At 51.7% G+C, this 20,104-nt stretch overlaps 1 protein-coding gene across 1 annotated transcript in view; it reads left to right on the forward strand.

The window, feature by feature from the left end:
- Nucleotides 1-20,104, forward strand: part of ACSF3 (acyl-CoA synthetase family member 3) — a 40,227-nt gene extending 20,123 nt beyond the window's left edge. The window contains exons 7-10 of the mRNA XM_043898298.1: nucleotides 9,887-10,013; nucleotides 17,050-17,184; nucleotides 17,518-17,629; nucleotides 19,780-20,104. Coding sequence (XP_043754233.1) covers nucleotides 9,887-10,013; nucleotides 17,050-17,184; nucleotides 17,518-17,629; nucleotides 19,780-19,927 — 522 coding nt within the window. The 3' untranslated portion in view covers nucleotides 19,928-20,104. The remainder of the gene's footprint in view (nucleotides 1-9,886; nucleotides 10,014-17,049; nucleotides 17,185-17,517; nucleotides 17,630-19,779) is intronic.

The raw sequence follows: 20,104 nt of genomic DNA on the forward strand, positions 1-20,104 counted from the left end.
ATGCTGAGTTTTAAGCCAACTTTTTCACTCTCCTCTTTCACTTTCATCAAGCGGCTCTTTAGTTCTTCTCTTTCTGCCCTAAGGGTGGTGTCATCTGCATATCTGAGGTTATTGATATTTCTCCCTGCAGTCTTGATTCCAGCTTGTGCTTCATCCAATCCAGTATTTCTCATGATGTACTCTGCACATAAGTTAAATAAGCAGGGTGACAATATACAGCCTTGACATACTCCTTTCCTGATTAAGAACCAGTCTGTTGTTCCATATCCAGTTCCAACTTTTGCTTCTTGACCTGCATGCAGCTTTCTTAGGAGACAGGTCAGGTGGTCTGGTATTCCCATCTCTTTAAAAATTTTCCAGTTTGTTGTGATCCACACAGTCAAAGTCTTTGGCATAGTCAATAAAGCAGAAGTAGATGTTTTTCTGAAAATCTCTTGCTTTTTTGATGATCCAACAGATGTTGGCAATTTGATCTCTGGTTTCTCTGCCTTTTCTAAATCCAGCTAGAACATCTGGAAGTTCATGGCTCATGTATTGTTGAAGCCTGGCTTGGAGAATTTTGAGCATTACTTTGCTAGTGTGTGAGATGAGTGCAGTTGTGTGGTAGTTTGAGCATTCTTTGGCATTGCCTTTCTTTGGGATTGTAATGAAAATGACCTTTTCCAGTCCTGAGGTCACTGCTGAGTTTTCCAAATTTGTTGGCATATTGAGTGCAGCACTTTCACAGCATCATCTTTTAGGATTTGAAATAACTCAGCTGGAATTCCATCACCTCCACTAGCTTTGTTCATAGTGATGCTTCCTAAGGCCCACTTGACTTTGCATTCCAGGACGTCTGGCTCTAAGTGAGTGATCATACCATCGTGATTATCTGGGTCATGAAGATCTTTTTTGTATAGTTCTATGTATTCTTGTCACCCCTTCTTAATATCTTCTGCTTCTGTTAGGTCCGTACCATTTCTGTCCTTTATTGTGCCCATCTTTACATGAAATGTTCCCTTGGTATCTCTAAGTTTCTTGAAGAGATCTCTAGTCTTTCCCATTCTGTTGTTTTCCTCTATTTCTTTACATTGATCACTTAGGAAGACTTTCTTATCTCTCCTTGCTATTCTTTGGCACTCTGCTTTCAAGTGGGAATATCTTTTCTTTTCTCCTTTGCCTTTTGCTTCTCTTCTTTTCACAGCTATTTGTAAGGCCTCCTCAGAAAACCATTTTGCCTTTTTGCATTTCTTTTTCTTGGTGATAGTCTTGATCACTGCCTCCTGTACAACGTCATGAACCTCCATCCATAGTTCTTCAGGCACTCTGTCAATCAGATCTAATCCCTTGAATCTATTTCTCACTTCCACTGTATAATTGTAAGGGATTTGATTTAGGTCATACCTGAATGGTCTAGTGATTTTCCCTACTTTCTTCAATTTAAGTCTGAATTTGACAATAAGGAGTTCATGATCTGAGCCACAGTCAGCTCCCAGTCTTGTTTTTGCTGACTGTATAGAGCTTCTCCATCTTTGGCTGCAAAGAATATAATCAATCTGATTTCAGTGTTACCCATCTGGTGATGTCCATGTGAAGTCTTCTCTTGTGTTGTTGGAAGAGGGTATTCGCTATGACCAGTGTGTTCTCTTGGCAAAACTTATTAGCCTTTGCCCTGCTTCATTCTGTACTCGAAGGCCAAATTTGCTTGTTTTCCAGGTATTTCTTGACTTCCTACTTTTTAGCTTTAGGACTTTTTTTTTAATGCCTTGAGATTTTCTACATAAGCAGTTGTTTTCTGCAAATAGAACAGTTTTAATTCTTCTTTTCCAGTCTGTATCCCTCATTTCTTTTTCTTGCCTTATTGCCCTGACTAGGATTTCCCGTATGATGTCAAACAGGAGTAGTGAGAGTGAATGTCCTTATCCTATTTCTGATCTTATGGGGAACGTATTTGGTCTTTCACTGGTAAGTGTGACAGTAGCTAGACTTTTTGTAGAGCCCATTCCATTTTTGATATGCTGAGAGTTTTTTCTCATGGATGGATATTTTCAAATGTCTTTTCTGCATTAATTTCTTCTTCCTTATTTGGCTGCTAATATGATGGATTATGGCCTTCCCTAGTGGCTCAGACAGTAAAGAGTCTCCCTGCAATGCAGGAAACCCAAGTTTAATCCCTGGGTTGGGAAAATCCCCTCAAGAAGGGAATGGCAGCCCACCCCAGTATTCTTGCCTGGAGAATCCCCTGGACAGAGGAGCCTGGTGGGCTGCAGTCCACTGGGTCGGACACAACTGAGCGACTAACTCACATGGTGATTGCACTGAATGATTTTTCTTTTTTTACCATTTACTTATTTATTTGGCTGTATCAGGTCTTAGTTGTGGCACTGGGAATCTTGGTTGCCTCATGCAACAGTCTCTCACTGTGCTGCACGGGCTCTCTAGCTGTGACCCCGTGAACTGTAGCCCACATGTGGGACCTTAGTTCCCTGACCAGGGATCAAACCCCTGTCCCTTGCATTGTACAGTGAATTCTTAACCACTGGACTACCAGCAAAGTCCCTGCATGGTTTTTCTAATAATGAATCAGCCTTGCATTTCCAGGACACACCCCACTTGGTTATGGTATATCGTTCTTTCTATGTAGTATTGGATTTGCTTTACTGACATTTGTTGAGTATTTTTACATCTGTGTTCATGAGGGGTTTTAGTCTGTAGTTTTCTTGTACTTTTTTCTGTCTTGCATATGAAGACATATGCTGGCATCATAAAATTACTGGCATCATAAAATTACTTGGGAGGTGCTCCCTCTTTTTTATTTTATAGAGAAGATTGCATATAATTGGTGTTATATATTTTATAGAATTTCTACTGAACAGTCAGCCCTAGTGGTTTCTTTTTTTTATTTTTTATTTTTGGAAGGTTTAACTATGAATTAATTTCTCTAATAGACTATTCAGGTCATCTCTTGCATTTGGGGTGAGCTTTGGTAGATTGTGGTTTTTGAGATATTGAATACTTTATGCATGGAGTTTTTCACAGTATTCCCTTATTGACCTTTTAATGTCTGCTTAGTATAAAGTGATATCCTTCTCACAACACATATTGACAATTTGTCTCTTCTATTTATTTTTTTCTTTGTTATTCTTGCTAGAATTTTATCCATTTTTAAAATGTCTTTTTAAAAAATTCACTACAGGATTCCTTGATTTTTCTCTTATTTCTTTTCTCTTTTCAATTTTAATTGATTTCAGTTTTAATTTATATTGTTTCTTTTCTTCTGCTTGCTTTTGGCTTACTTTTCTATTTTTCTAGTTTCTTAAGGTAAAACTTTAGGTTATTGATTTGAGACTCCCTTTTTTCTAATATATGCATTTAATGATATGAACTTCCCTCTAAACGTTGCTTTACCTTTGGTGGTTTAGTTGCTAAGTCGTGTCTGACTCTTGCAACCCCATGAACTGTAGCCCACCAGGCTCCTCTTTCCATGGAATTTTCCAGGCAAGAATGCTGGAATTTCCTTCTCCAAGGGATCTTCCCAACCCAGGGATCGAACCCTTTGACTCCTGCATTGCAGGTGAATTCTTTACCACTGAGCCACCACGGAAGCCTTACCTCTGAAATTTTGATATGTTGTATTTTAATTTTCATTATGTTCAAAATATTTTCTAATTTCCCTTAAAATTTTTTCTTTGACTGATAGATAAGTTAGAAGTATGTTGTTTCTTTTCCAAGTTTAAAAAAATTTTTCTTTTATTGATTTCCAATTTAATTCTACTGCAGTCAGAAAACATAGTATTATTTCAGTTTTTATAAATTTATTGAGATGTGTTTTATGTCTCAGAATGTGGTCTTTCTTGGTGACTGTTCTGGTGCACTTGAACAGTGTGTATTCTGCTGATTTTGGTTGGGGTGTAAATGTCCCTTAGATGAAAATGGTTGATGGTGTTGTTCAGGTTTCTCTCATATCTGTGCTGGTTTTCTGACGACAAGTTCTAGTACCACGTGAGGAGTGTTGAATTCCCCAGCCACAGTTGTCTGTTTCTCCTGTCAGTCATGTGCAGCTTGTGGGATTTTAGTTCCTTGACCATGCATCGAACGCAGGCCCGCAGGAGTAAGAGTGCAGAACCCCAGCCCCTTTACCCCCAGGGAATTCCCTCCTGTCAGTCTTTTGTTTTATGCACTTTGAAAGTCTGTTGCTTGGTGAATACACATTTATAATTGCTCTGCCTTCTTGGTGAATTGACTTTTATCATCATGTAAGGCCTTCTTCAATAAACAATGCAAAGAAATAGAGGAAAACAATAGAATGGGAAAGACTAGAGGCTCTTCAAGAAAACTGGAGATACCAAGGGAACATTTCACCAAGGATGGGAACAATAAAGAATAGAAACGATTCGGACCTAAAGAAGCAGAAGAGTTAAGAAGAGGTGGCAAGAATACACAGAAGAGCTATACAAAAAAAAGGTCTTAATGACCTGGATAACCACGATGGTATGGTCACTTACCTAGAGCCAGACATCCTGGAATGTGAAGTCAGTGGACCTTAGGAAGCATTTTTACAAACAAAGCTAGTGGCGGTGATGGAGTTTCACCTGAACTATTTAAAATTCTAAAAGATGATGCTGTTAAAAGTGCTGTGCTCAATATGTCAGAAAATTTGGAAAACTCAGCAGTGGCCACAGGACTGGAAAAGTTCAGTTTTCATTCTAATCCAAAGAAGAGCAGTGCCAAGGAATGTTTAAACTACTGTACAGTTGCACTCATTTCACATGCTAGTAAGGTAGTGCTCAGAATCCTTCCAGTTAGGCTTAAACAGTACATGAATTGAAAATTTCCAAGTGTACAAGCTGGGTTTAGACAAGGCAGAAGAACCAGAGATCAAATTGTCAACATTTGTTGGATCATAGAGAAGACAAGAGAATGCACAAAAACATCTACTTCTGCTTCACTGACTGCACAAAAGCTTTTGACTGTGTGAATCACAACAAACTGTGAAAATTTTTTAGAGATAGGAATACCAGACCACCTTACCTGTTTCCTGAGAATCCTGTATGTGGGTCAAGAAGCAACAGTTAGAACCAGACCTGGAACAACTGACTGGTTCAGAACTGGGAAAGGATTACGACAAGGCTGTATGCTGTCACCCTGCTTATTTAGTTTATATGCAGAGTACATCATATGAAATGCCGGGCTGGATGAATCACAAGCTGGAATCAAAACTGCTGGGAGAAATACCAATAGTCTCATATGTGCATATGATACCCCTCTAATGGCAGAAAGTGAAGAGGAACTAAAGAGCCTCTTGATGAGGGTGAAAGAGGGGAGTGAAAAAGCTGGCTTAAAACTCAACATTCAAAAACTGAGGACATGGCATCTGATCCCATCACTTCTTGGCAAATATAAGGGAGGAAAGTCGAAGCAGTGACAGGTTTTCTTTCCTTGGGCTCCAAAATCACTGCAGATGGTGATTGCAGCCATGAAATTCAAAGACACTTGCTCCTTGGAGGGAAAGCTGTGACAAACCTAGACAGGGTATTAAAAAGCAGAGACATCACTTTGCCGACAAAGGTCCATTTAGTCAAAGCTTTGGTTTTTCCAGCAGTCATGTATGGATGTGAGAGGTGAGCCATAAAGAAGGCTGAGCACTGAAGAATTGATGCTTTCAAATTGTGGTGCTGGAGAAGACTCTTGAGAGTCCCTTGGACTGCAAGGAGATCAAACAAGTCAATCCTAAGGGAAATCAATCCTGAAGATTCACTGGAAGGACTAATGCTAAAGCTAAAGCTCCAATGCTTTGACCACATGATGCAAAGAGTTGAATTACTGGAAAAGACCCAGATGCTGGGAAAGATTGAAAGCAAAAGGAGGAGGGGGCAGCAGAAGATGAGATGGTTAGATATTATCACTGACTTAATGGACATGAATTTGTGCAAACTTCTGAAGATAGTGGAGGACAGAGGAGCCTGGCATTCTGCAGTCCATGGGGTCACAAGAGTTGGACACGACTTAGTGACTCTGCAACCACGAAGCTGCTGGTAACATTCTGCTGTTAAGTTCATTTTGTTTGTATTAATATAGACTCCTCCTGATACATGGCTTGGTTTCTTCTGATTGATGTTTGCATGGCATATATTGTTCCATCTCTGCTCCTAACCTGCCATGTAACTGTATTTGAAGTGAGTTTCTTATAGATAGCACTTGTGTGTGTTAGTCGCTCAGTCATGTCCGTCTCTTTGCAACCCCATAGACTATAACCCACCAGTCTCCTTTGTCCATGGAATTCTCCAGGCAAGAATACTGGAGTGGGTTGCCATGCCCTTCTTCAGGGGATCTTCCTGACCCAGGGATTGAACCAGATTCTTCCGCATTGCAGGCAGATTCTTTACCTTCTGAGCCACCAAGGAAGCCCTGCAGATAGCACATAGTTGGATCATGTATGTTTTTTAATCTGATTTGAAGTTTGTCTTCTAATTGTTATGTTTAGACCACGTGTAGACTGTGTACATTTAATGTGACTGTTAATATGTTTGAATTTAAGCCTCTCATTTGTTATTTGCTTACTGTTCTGGCCCTCAGTTTTTCATTGCTTGGCTTTCCTCCAACTGCCCTGTTTGGGGTCATTATTTTTAGTATTTCATTTTAATTTGTCTGCCAAGTTTTTGAACATACATCTTACAGTTTTTAGTAATCGGTCTAAGGACTACAAAATACATGCTTCACTGTTTGAGATCTACTTAGACTCAACATTGTGACACTTCCAGCAGGACACAGAACTACTACTGCCAAAGAAAAGGTAATCATCACTCTTGTTAAGTGCTGAGGCTGACGAGGACCCACATGATGGGTGTAGGGACCTCTTGTGGGAAATGCAGAAGGGAGAGAGACTGGGCTCAGCCCTGAAAAGAGCATCAGCAAGAGGGGCTGACAGCCAAGGAGCAGTGGGGGTCACAGGATCGAAGTTTACGAAGAGGAAACCTCATGGGTCAGGGGGATCCTGGCTAAACAGGAACCTAACAGGATTTGTGCTGAAGGCCAGCTGGGTGGGTGGTCAGCCATCACCAGCGAGGTGACAGGGGACAAGGACCGGACAGATAGGAGGGTGAGCAGATATCCGAGTGGAGGGGCCTCTCACTAAACTGACTTAGCTGAGTTCTTGCTAAAACTGGCTTTCATAGGAAGTACACTTTAGCTCAGTTGGTAAAGAATCCGCCTGCAATGCAGGAGACCCTGGTTCGATTCCTGGGTCCAGAAGATCTGCTGGAAAAGGGTTAGGCTACCCACTCCAGTATTCTTGGGCTTCCCTTGTGGCTCAGCTGGTAAAGAATCTGCCCGCAATGCGGGAGACCTAGGTTTGATCCCTGGGTTGGGAAGATCCCCTGGAGAAGGGAAAGGCTACCCACTCCAGTATTCTGCCCTGGAGAATTCCATGGACTGTATAGTCCATGGGGTCGCAAAGAGTTGGACACAACTGAGCAACTTTCACTTTCACTTTCACACTGATGGGCCTAGGAGGGGTTTAGGAGGCTGACCACATCTGAGTGGAGCAGAGGGTCTTTGTCACACCACATGGGTCACTGTGCCCTCTCGCTTTTAGGTTGTCATTGTCATATGTAATGGCCCCGTATATGGCAAGCTTCCTTAGACAGTGGTACAATTTTTACTTTCAGTGGTCAAAAATTCATAAGGAAAAGAAGAGTCAGTTTTATTCAACCAAATATTTACCAATTCTGTTGCTTTTTCTTTACTTCTGATCTTCCAGGTTCATTCTGACTGAGGAATTTTGTAGTAACTTTTCTAGGTCAGATTTGCTGATGACAGATTCTTTTATTTCTTTCTTCATCTAAGACTGTCTTTACTTTATCTTCATTCTTGAAAGTTATTTTCACTGGATTTGAAATTCTGGGTTGACAGTTATTTCAATGCCTAAAACACGTTATTCTGTTGTTGTTTGTTTTTTTTTTCTGGTCTCCATTGTTTCCGCAGAGAAGTCAGTAGTTGTTTGAATGCCTCAAAGTTATGCCCTGATGTCAAGAGTTTTGTCTTTCTTTTTAGTTTTCAGTGATTGGATTATGATATGTCTTGGTTTGTATTTCTTTGGGCTTATTTGGGGCTCATGTAGCTTCTTGAGTCTTGAATCTTGAGCTTCTTGAATACATTTATGTATTTCACCAAACTTGAGGGATTTTACGCCAAATTTTATCAAATATCTTTGTGTCCCTAGCAGTCACTTAGTCGTGTCCAACTCTTTGTGACCCCATGTACTATAGCCCACCAGGCTCCTCTGTCCGTGGGATTTCCCAGGCAAGAATACTGGAGTGGGTTGCCATTTCCTTCTCCAAGGGATTTTCCCGACCCAGGGATTGAGCCCAGGTCTCCTGCATTGCAGGCAGCTTCTTTGCCATCTGAGCCACCAGGGAGCCTGTTCAGTAAGTTTTCCTTATTTCTGTTGTTGTAGTTTTAGTTCTAAAATTTCTGTTTGGTTCTGCCCTGTGTCTTTTATTTCTCTGCTGAGACTCTGTGTTCCCACGTATCTGCAGTGTTTGCCCTTACCTATCGGAGCATCTTGATAATCTGTGCTTTAGCATCTTTCTTAGGTGCACCCGGCGCCTGTACCTTCTGGTGCTTTCCCACACTGATGCCCTTTTCCTTTAAGCGTTGGCACTTTCTTGGCATTTCACCTGCTGAGTTAATTTTGCATTGTGTCCTGGACACTCTGAGTATTGTGTTATGAGACTCTGGATCTTGTTCACGTCCAGTGGAGAGGTCGGTATTTTACTGTTACTGTTATCTAGTTGGTCTAAGTCTGTAGCCTGCCATCTCTGGGGTCGGTTTCCATGTCAGTTTCATTTTCACAGCCTCTGCTTTACTGTGCATACCTGCCCTGCAGATGTGGCACCCCGTGGCCAGGCCGACGTTAGCAGGGCAGCCGATGAAGGATGGCAGTGGGAAAAACGGTGAAATTCAAATAAAGTCTGTGGTGTAACTGAAAAAACAAACACCTCCTCTGAGCAGGCTGGATGGCAGAAGCCCTGCTGGCCCGGAACACGCAGCCCCGTCCCCCTGAGTGACATCACTCCTTGTGGGAGCCAGGCAGTGGGGAGGGTCCCCTCGCTGTCCACCCACTGTGTCGGTCCCAGGGGCATTCAGCTTTCCATCCAGGCCTCAGACAACTCAGATGATTTTACAGCACATTTCCAAGGGTGTCTTTTCTTTAAAATAGGGGGATGTTCTCTCCCACAAAAAGCTCATCCCAGGTGGGAGCTGATGAGCTGAGCAGGGTTGTCTGGGGGCACTTGGTCTCGTGGGTCATGGTTACGTTGCTGTCAGCCGAGCCGTGAGCGCAGAGCCAGCAAGGCCCCACTGAACGTGGTTCCGCCTTTGCTCTGTCCTTTCCCGGAATTGCAGACCCCGACTCCATGTCTTAGCCCTCTTCCGCCCTCACCGTGCCCACAGCGGGGAGACTCTGGGGTTCCTGCTCATGACCACCTAGCTCTCTCTCCCAGGTGCCCGGCTCCTCCCCCCATAACTGGCTGCCCTGTGGGCCCCCTTCCCACCCTGCAAAGCCGCCAACCCCAAGCTCTTCCCAGCAGCCATGGCGGGTGTGGGCAGCTGCCCACTTTTCCCGTGTCCAAGCTCAGTCTAAGAGACACCCTGAAGACAGTTTCACAGGAGCGTGGCCCTCAGAAGTGGACAGACAGGCCAATCGGGCCGGGCTGTGAGCTCTGGGATGGGGTGGGCACAGAGGCCTCGGGCGGCGTTTCTGAGGTGGGGGGCGTGAAAAGCTGGTTGGTGCTTCCCACCAAAGTATCTAATTTCAGTAGAGCGTGTGGGCCTCGGGAGGAGCCGGGGTGATAGAGACCAGCCCGAAGGGGTGAACTCTGACACCCACCTTTCTGTCCCACCACAGGTGACCCCAGGGTTCGAGGAGAAGGAGGGTGAACTCCTGGTCAGGGGGCGCTCTGTGTTCCGAGAATACTGGGACAGGCCGGAGGAAACAAAAGCTGCCTTCACCTCAGACGGCTGGTTCAAAACAGGTAGGCGGGTAGCTCCAGAGGGGACGAAGGGGGGCCAGTGCCACTGCACTGGGACACCGCCAGAATCCTCCCTGGAGAGGGGAAGGGGGCACTTTGCATCTCCTGTCTTTAAAGCTGCACCCCTGACACTGTACCCCAGCCCCCTGCAGCCTCTAGAAAGAAGGTGCTGAGGCTGTGAACCTCAGGGGCCAGCTTCCCCAAGCCTTGCGGCTAGACTCTGGCCCTGTCCCTCGCCTGGCCACCATGCATGTGGTGGTCTGTCTGCCCCTCGAAGGTCAGGATTCCCCCTCCTGAGGGATCGCTGCTCTCCACATCAGAGACCCTCCCGGCCTTCCCATCCCTACTCCCCCTGCTTCCTAACCCCGCCCCCATCCCCGCAGAAGGAGTTTGCTTGTGGTTTGGTCCCTGAAGTCTGCTCTCTGTCACCTGCCTGCAGAGTGTGTAGCTAGAGCCTGGGGCCCTGTGCAAGGGCAGGCAGGGGTCCCCCAATGTCCGCCTGCCCAGAGACTGCTCTGAGGTGCCTCACGCCCCTGTCCGCTGTGCCCTTCTCCTTGGTCCCAGTGGTCCCGTCGAGTATGAGGCCAATTCAGCAGATCCTGGGAGTGTTCGAGTTTGTAGCTGCATGGATTCCCTGGTGTATGCTCACACGGGACACTCCCAGCAGTTCCTGACAGCCAGGAGAGGGGCTCCGGGCATTTGTCCTTTGCTTGTTGCCTGTCTGAATTTCTAAAACTTGCATGCTGAGCATGCATTATGTCACAATAATCTTAATAATCTTACAGCAATATTTTCCAAAAAGAAAGGCCTTCCTCTCTGTCGTCGTGAGACGGCCTCCTAATTAGAAATGCACCTCTTGGCAGTTCCTCTGTGGGCAGCAGAGCTGAGGAGAGAGTGATGGGCAGCCGTGAGGGTACGCGGGTGCAGCTGGGGGTGGGAGAGGCGGTGGGTGTGCCCTTGGCCTGGTGATCCCCTGGGAACCACTTCTGGCCGAGGCACACATGTGAGTCTTCGTGGGCTCAGGCAGTGTGGGTTCTCAGGGTAGAATTCACTCTCCAGTCTGCCGCCATCGTGGGCCTCAGGTCACCGGGTGACAGAGCAGGGCCATGTGCACACCCTCCAGCATTCCTGGGGTGCTGGGGGCCCGTCAGGTGGGGTTCGAGGGAGAAGGGGCAGATGAGAGTTCCCCAGAGCAGAGCAGAGGCCTGCGCCAGGGGCCCTGGCTGGTGCCGGCAGAGGGCTCAGTGGTTGGGCCCCGGGGCCGGGGCAGCTGTTCACGTACTCCAGCTTCCCCTTGTAAATGTTGAATTCGTACAGGCCAGCCTGGTGGCAACAAGATTACTGCTGCCCTTCAGATGCAGGGTTTAAGAAATACAACTTTGGGCTCATCCTGCTTTTGCATGTCCCTCCTGGAGCCCTCAGAGCATCCTGACTTGGAAATCTGACTTCTTTGTGGCCATCTTCCTTTATTTTTAAACTCAGCTAAAGAGCTGCAGTCTTTTTCTTTAAAAGCACGGGAACTAAAGCCCTGTGGACTTTGCCAATAGCAGGGCTCGCGCACGCCGGGCCGGCAGCGTGCAAAGTGAGGGGCAGTCAGCATAACACGTCTCAGTCCCTGGTCGTGATGAATATTTCAGTTGAAAGGAATAGCATGCATTAATTATCGTAAAGAGATGTCTTTAGGAGAAAATGATTTTGAAATTCAGTTTAATTTCATTGTAATGCGCAGCAAACAGGAAGGGAGTCTGTGTGTTTAATTGGCTCTCGGGGGTGAGGCCTGGAAGCCGCGTGCCTTTGTCACAGGCCATTAGTGATACAGGCTGCATAATGTGCGCGGCAATCAGCTCACAGCTGCCGCTCCTGCGGGGCAAGCGAGCGGGATATTAAGTAGAAATCAGGATGAATTAAACTTAACCCTTTCCCCGACCATCCCTCCTGCCACACACATTCTGGCCCAGGCTGCAGGGGGCTGCATCCATGGCTTCTCAGAGGATGAGGGGAGAGAGGCTGCCCTCCCTGGCCTGCACAGAGCCCAGTTTCCATCGCCGGGAGTTCCCTGCCAGCCCCTGGGGTCCTGGCTGCTGCTCAGGCAGGAAATCAGAGCCCTCCCTTCTGGAGCGCCCCCGATGATGACCCTAACTGCATCCCACCTTCCACACGGGTGAGCACACTGGCTCAGTGCTGGCCCCCGGGGTGGGGAAATGGTGATGCCAGAACTCCCTCCTCAGGGCTTTACACTGACCCTGCTGTCAAAGACGAGGATGCAGGACGACAGGTGTAAGGACACAGGATGGAGCTAAGATGGAGATGTGGACACAGACAACCTGGGGCAGAGATGATGACCAGGACAGAGCTGAGGACACGGGACAGACATGGGGACACGGCATGTATATGGGGATGTAGAACTGAGCCGAGCCAGCACTGCAGTCCTCCTGCCCTCTGGATGTGGTAGAGCGACTGGCAACTGAACAAGGAAACAGAAATGGCACCTCTGCCTTATTCTAAAGAAGATCTCCTGGGGCTTCTCTGGTGGCCCAGAGGTAAAGAATCCGCCTGCCAACGGAGACGCAGGTCCATCCCTTACCCAGCAGGACCGCACATGCCATGGAGGAACTGAGCCCATGTGCCCTAGAGCCCAGGCTCTGCAATAAGAGAGGCCACCACAGGGCGAGGTCCAATCGCTCGCCACGACTAGAGAAAGCCTGCCCACCAGCGAAGACACAGCACAGCCAGTTAAATTAAACGTATGAAAAAAGAGACAAAGTATCTACCCTTTAAAGGTCTCCTCACACAGTTTGCTGTTAGAAAGTGACACAGGAGATGGAACATCCCTGATGATAAATCCACACATTTGTAGAAGAAGCTCAGGTAACTGGGGGAAGGGTGCGTAAGAAGTCCACCAGAATGTAACAGGGTACCTTGGCACTGAGTTGCTGATCCCTTTTTCTCTGTTAAAGAGCACACAGTGATATTACCAGAGAAAAACCTTAAAGGGTATTTATCTAAGAAAGAAGAAGATTCACCAGCAGAAAACAGAAGGGAGCTGTTCTGTGGCCCTGTGCACACTCGGCTGAGCGTGGGGTCTGCTGAGAGTTTGGGGAACCTGGGACATGAGGGCTGACCCAGGCCAAGAGTGTGGCCCCCTGCGCCCAGAGCCCAGGAGGAAAATAAGGCCACAGGCAGGTGGAGGGGAAGTGCAGTCAGCCATAAAAATGGGGAAACTGTTTCACTTCCCAGTGGTGAAAGGCAAATATGGAGACAGACTCCATCCACCAAACTGGCAGGGACTCTTCCAGAGCCGACGCTCGGTGCTGCGAGGCGGGTGCTTGGCTCCCACGGGCGGGGTGCGCGTGAGGAGGGCTCCTGGGAATCCATTCACAGGAGACAGAGGTGGAGGCTCCGATGTTTATAGACCCCTGGTTTGGTGCTGGGTTTGTGGGCACCTCGGGTGCGTCCAAACCGCGGAGGATCGCAAGCCTTCTGCACCCACGGCCCGAGTTATCCTGGCCTCAGGGAGCCCTGCTGGCGTGTGCCACACACGCGTGTCCGTGGGCGTGTGCGGCCGTCACACACAGGTTTGCGCACCATGCGCAGGACACTAGCTGCTGTCTCTGCATGACTCCCTCTAGTCCTTTGTTTTCTCTCAGCAGAATTTCCCGGGTGAGCTCTGTCCTCCACCGCCACAGGTGAGGGTGAGACGCTCTCAGTTGTCTGAGACAAAGGCCCCCCCTGCCTGGCGCTCACCCTGTGCCAGGCTCACCTGCCCTGTGCTCACCCGGTGCACTCTGAGCTCTGACACGTTTCTTCCATGACCCGTGCATCCATTGTGACCAACAACAGTCAGGAATCAGGCAGTGTATTGAAAAAGAGGGGGTTTCTTGTTAGGGTGTGACAGCGCGTGTAGCTGGAGGATGTCGACCCCCTTTGTGTCTGCAGACAGTGAACAACTAGCACGTCCGCGCCCCCCAGCAGGGCCCAGCAAGTCCCCAGGATGTGCACTGCGGGCAGGCCGCTGACCCCCTGGCCCCCGCCACCCCGCGGGGCACAGCCTGTGTGGCGGGCTGTGGTGCTGCCTGGCAGCCGTCCCTTTGTGTGGGCTTTACTTTGTGGCTTGCGTGAAACCCTTTGTTCCCCGGTGGTCGCCGAGATCTGCTTCTCTGTGTCTCCTGGCACACCCCGCTTTGCTTCGCCTGGCACAGCTCCTGTGCAGACGATGGGTCCCATCCGGTCTCACTCCTGCTGGGCCTCTGTGCTGCCCTTTGGCCTCCGTGTCTGCCCAGGCTGGCCCAGGCCTCTGGGCAGAGGGTCCCTGTTTTCATCAAGGTCCCATACAGGCAGCTGGGAGACTCCAGGCCGTCTGTCAGGTTTGGGGAGGAGTCCTTGTACCCCAGCTGTGTCCACACTGGCAATTGGAAGGCACCCAGGGACTGCCAGATACTCGTGGACACACTGTTTGGGGCTTCCTGAGTTGGGGTGCTGGCCTGTCCAGTCCCCCCAAGAGATCCCCCAGTGCCCCCCCTCTCCCACACCAACATACAGCTCCCACCCGCCTCCTCCTTCCTCCAGGGTCACGTCTGTCCCTGCACCCCTGCATCCTCCTCCTCGGCTCGGGCCATGTTCCCAGGAGCCTCTGAAGCCGGGCAGCAGCAGGTGCGCTCCGGAGAGCTATGTCCACTGGCATACTCGTCTGGCTGGGCCAGGCACAGAGCTCTAGTGTCCGGCTTCCAGGGGCACTGCTGGCCGCAGCCGCCTTGCTCCTGGTGCATCGTGACCTTTCCCCTCTCTCGAGTCTCTTTGCCCTGGGAGCCCTCTGGTTGACAAGCCCCCTGCCTCCGGGGCTCTGACTGTCCTCGTCTCGCCAGAGCACTTGATGGCTGAGTTCTCCTCGCCGATGTCAGCGGGGGTCTGAGAGCAGGAGGCGGGGTTGGGGAGGCCCCTGGGCTCCATGCTGCTGTCCACCTCCTCTGTCCCCAGAGCATGAGCGGTGGCCGTGCACTGAGGGCCAGTGCCCCTGCCCCGCGCTCAGCCATCCTCTGCGCCTCCCCCAGGGCACCTGCCAGCCCGGCTGTAAACGACCCACAGAGTCTGTCTACCTGCCTTCCAGCTGCCAGTTTTCTCACCAACACGCCCTCTCCTGTTCCCTCTGCATAACTTTTGTGCCTTAAAAAACGGTTGCTGTTGACTTTATTCCAGGAGGGAGCGATCCGAGCTGTGTGTTGAGGCAAGCCCCGCTCAAGGGAGATGTCGTGTGTCTGTTTTCCTTCTCCTATCCTTCTTGGCCTCCTGCTCGGCCACGATGAGGGGCGCAGACCCACAGGGACCTTCTGCCTCCATCCTCATGTCCTGTGTCCGTCTGTCTGTCTCAAATCTCTGTCGTCTTCCCTCTTATGAGGTCGTTGTGACCAATTTGAGGCCGCCGAGTAATCAAGGACTGCCATGATGTGTGTCCTTACTTCCTGCCTGACGGTGACCCCAGGGAGTAGCAGGGTCTCCCACCGGCCTTTCCTCACTCAGCACACAGACCCGGGACCTCCCCCAGTATGGCGTCCGTGTGTCCTCCCACCAGCCCTGCCATCTCGGGGCTGGCTTTGCTCAAAGACCCTAGTCTCGCTGCTCTTCATGTGGCTGGAGGAGGTCAGTAAGTGGACCACCTGGTGTGCAGGGGGCGGGGGGTGGGGTGGCGGGGAGGTGGGGAGCGGAGGAGGCAGCAGATGAGGCCACGGGAGTGACGTCTGAGCAGAGCAGCGGACAGGTGAAGCAGATGCTGCCAGTGGGCGGCGGGTGTGAGTGCCCCTGGGCGAGGGGCATGGCCGGGGGTCTGCCGGGCGGCGTGGGTGCGGCCATTGGGAGCTCTCGCCCTAGGTTAAGTTGACATCAGAGCAAGGAGGGTGCAGGTGTTGTGGCCAGGGGCCCTGAGGCCACCTCAGCCTTGGTGTGGGCATTGGGGGTGTCCCTGGCAGGACGGGGTGTGGGACGCGGAGCCCAGGGCAGGGCAGTGACCCCCACACCCCTGGGTCTCTGGCAGGCGGAGGCCGGTGGGAGCCGGGTCTGGAAGCCGCAGGAGGAACCACCTTGGGCCAGGGTTGGTATTTAGGGATGGAGAAGCCGTCCAGTGTGGAGAGGATGCGGCCAGAGCCAGAGACACACAGCAGGGGCCCTGGTGGGCCTCGGGGGATGGGACACCCTATGTCCTGTCCCTGCAGCCTGCCTGTCACTCTTGTCACACGCGTCCTTCCCCGCCATCCACCTACCCATCACGCATCCAGAGACCACGGTGGCTCCCAGGACCTCCCCTTCCTCCTGCTTAGTGTTGGGCAGGAGGGCCCCCACCTCAGGAGCCCAGCTCCTGCCGCGGCCAGCCGGGCACAGCCATCCATCTTGTTTAATAGGCTGGGGTGCCCCACGCGGCTGGGCTCCAGGAGAGCGAGCTGATGGATGGGCCTCCTGCGTTGGACGGCAATGTATCATGAAATATTGATTTATTCCAGCTAATCAGCCGCGTGAAGTGTGTGAGAGCAGACGGTGGTGCGTCAGTGTGGCTCTCAGAGCACGGGCAGGCGTTCCCATGTGCACAGTCTCACACATGCGTGCACACTTGTGTGAGCGCACTCACCCTCAGCCCTGCTCCCCCTGTTCCCGCGATGCCCCAGTGGGCATGTGCCCCGTGCCCTTGCCGGGGTGGGAAGCACCCGCACTGAGCATGGCAGGGGGGGGCCCTTCCTCCTGCCAGATCCCCCACGCGACACCACGTGTGGCCCACGCCCGGTCAGGAAGGGTCTGCCCTGATGCCCACGCCAGGCCCTTCTGTGGCTGGAATCCAGGGAGGCCCTGTGGGTTGTATCTCCTGCCTCCGTGGTCCTGGGAAGCTGTGGGCTATTTCCCACAATGGTCCCTGTGGGATGTGGTCGCAGATGCGTCTGTGTGGGCATCACGCAAGGCCCCAGCTGTCCACGTGGCACTGGCCAGCTTGTTCCAGAGAGATGTAGATGCCCCGAGACACAGGGCCACACCCAGCCGGCTGACCCAGGCCTCTTCCCAGGTGACACGGCAGTGTTCAAGGATGGCAGCTACTGGATCCGCGGCCGCACCTCTGTGGACATCATCAAGAGTGGCGGCTATAAGGTCAGCGCCCTGGAGGTGGAGCGGCTCCTGCTGGCCCATCCCAGCATCACTGGTGAGTGGCCCTGTGACCCTGCCCTTCAGCTGACACAGCTGCTCTCGGCTCTCTGGGCCATCTTGGGACCGGTCCAGATGCAGCTTCCTGTGTGTGTATTGGGGCATACCGTCAGGTCCTCTGCTCCCCTCACTGCCCCACCTCGCAGGTCCAGGCTGGCCAGTGCGGGCCATGACCCCGTGGTCAGGAGTGGTGGTGTCGCGGGCTCTCCTGACACCCCAGGGGTGCCCTGTGCCCCCGTTTCTGGCCACTCGGGCTTCTCTGGGTCCTTCCTGCAGCCTTCAGTGCTCGTTCTCGTGTGTCCTGAGAGCCCTCCCTCTGCTTCCTCCATAGACGTCGCTGTGATTGGAGTTCCAGACATGACGTGGGGCCAGCGGGTCACTGCAGTGGTGACCCTTCAAGAAGGCCACTCGCTGTCCCACCGGGAGCTCAAGGAGTGGGCCAGGTGAGGGCTGAGCTATGTGGTCTTTATAGGAGCTGCCCCCGCCATACACACAGACACTGAGGTGTTAAGGACCCGAAGACAGCTATGTAGTGATGGCTAGCAGGCAACGTGTTCCTCACAGGAGCTGCCCCCACATACATAGACATAAGGCGTGAAGGTAGTCCTTAAGGACCTGTCCCCTCCCCCACACATACACATGCGAGGCATGAAGGACCCCGAGAAGGCTGCGTTGTGATGGCAGGAGCAGATGTAGGACCCTGACCCTTGACTCAGGTCTGAGCTTCCGAGGCAGGTTCTGAGGCAGATGGGGGCACACATGAGCACCTGCATCCTCTCCTGGGTGTAGGAGGGACATTGTCAGGGAAGGTCCATTTGCAGAGCCCTGCTCAGAGGACCCTGGGGCAAACTGAGCAGGCTAGGGGTGCCGTTGAGCTTGGGGCATCGCAGGGGCCTGTGGGTGCTCGCTGCTGGCCCGAGCTCAGAGAGAAGCTGTTAGTTCCGTCCCCAGGTTCTTTATCTTAGATGTTGGAGGTTCCTCCTCTCCCCTCCCCACCCCCCCTTCTGCCGCCTCCTCAACACTGAAGATACTTGTGGCTCTCCCAGCGGGGTCTCGGGAGCTGTCGGAGTCCTTGTTTATCGGGCAGCACAGCTGGGCCATTAGATTCCCCTGGATTTGCAGAATCACAGCTGGAACGTTATAGTTTCACAAAGGCGTGAGCAGGATTCTAGTTGGCTTTGCCGCTTTGCTTAAACAGTCGCTTTGTTAAAAGGCAGAGCTCGCCATCCTGTGCCAAGAGCCGGTCTCCCAACATTAGAGATGCTCCTTGTCGCCCCAGGCTCCCGACGTCCCTCTGCGGGGTCTGCTGCCTGCTGAGAGCTTAGGGTCCTGGGAGATGCTCCCCGCAGGGTGGGCCTGGGGCGGCTGGCACCCTGGGCTTTGTGTTCTCACACTGGGTGGCCACGGACAGTGACCCCGCGACTGCCCACCCCGTGGAGGGAGGGCAAGGGTCCTCCTCTCAGAGGGCAGGGCCGGCTCCAGACCCGTCTGCACTCCCGGTGGGGGAGTATGCAGGAGGGGCCTCACTCCAGTCGCTCTTGACACTGGCTCAGTGAAGCTGCCGTTTCTATGTCATGTTTGTTGCCAGATAAGGGTCTTTTTTAAAGGTTATTTAAAAATAATGTTTTCCCTTCCACTGCTGTTTTTTCATTCCTGAAGATTCTTGCCTCACACTCTGTCTGCTCCTCAGTAAAGGTCCATCCCCCAGACCGCTATGGTCCTAGCGGAGTGGGGGGAAGCTGGCAGCCACCCCCTCCCCAGCTCAGGCACTGGGACACTGTGGGTGAGCGCGGCTTGGGGCTGGGCAGAGTGCCACATTCCCTGGTCTGGACACGGCCCGCCCACCACACTGTCCAGTCGCAGAGGCCCATGTGGGGCTTACACCCCCGGGGCGGGGACAGGGGGTGTAGTTCAGGAATCCCGTGCCTAGATGGAGCTCTGTGGGATCAGGTCTTGAGCAGGGACGGTGCTCCCAAGGGGCTGAGCGGTGGGGATTTCCCTGCAGGGAAGCTCTGGAACAAACAGCTCAGTTCTGCGGGGTTCCCGCTCAGGCAGCATTTTGCCCTGACCGGTTCCTCCCAGACCACTTGCTAAGCTGATGCTCTCCAGAGGAGAATGGGTCTGTTCTCAGAAATGGCGAGCTCACAGGCTTTTAGACTGCGCCCCTCCATGCCTGCAACTTCTCTTCCGTTTTGGTGACTATGGGTTGGGGTTCGGGCTGCGCATCCTGCCTCTGTTGCCCCTCTGCCCCAGGCAGCACGTGCTTCTGCTGGTCTCTTAGAAAGGGGCCGCTTGCGTCCATGGTGCAGGGAGCTCTGCTCGGGATAGCCGCCCGTGCCTGCAGCCTCCACGTGCTGCCTGGGGCTGGGCCCCCAGGGGGCTGTTCACAGGAGGACGCCTCTTCCAACGGGGCCCCTCCCACTTTGTGGACGTCGGCTCTGGTGTGGGAGGGGCAGTGCTGGCCCGTGTGCATGCATGGTCAGGACACCCAGGGGTGTGCGAGGTGCCAACCACCCCCCTCCGGTAACCTCCCACTGGAGAAAGGTGCCAACCACCCCCGCGGCCCCTGCACTCAGGCCCCTTGTCTCTGCAGAGGCGTCCTGGCCCCATACGCGGTGCCCTCAGAGCTGCTGCTGGTGGAGGAGATCCCGCGGAACCAGATGGGGAAAGTCAACAAGCGAGACCTCGTCAGGCAGCTTTACCCGCACGAGAAGGGTGCCCCCGAGGCTGGGCACCAGTGAGCCAGCCTCCCTCGTGGCCAGAATGAAACCACTGTAAACCCTGCAACGGCATTGTGGCTGCAGCCAGAGCTCACAGTTCCATATGCTCGGCACCCTTGACACCCGGGTCCCTGCGTATCCAGAGGTGTCTCGGGGAAGCCAGTCTCCCTGGAAACTCAATAAAGACCTCTCAGAGAA

Source organism: Cervus elaphus, chromosome 4 (assembly GCF_910594005.1).
Source record: "Cervus elaphus chromosome 4, mCerEla1.1, whole genome shotgun sequence".
NCBI lineage: Eukaryota > Metazoa > Chordata > Mammalia > Artiodactyla > Cervidae > Cervus > Cervus elaphus.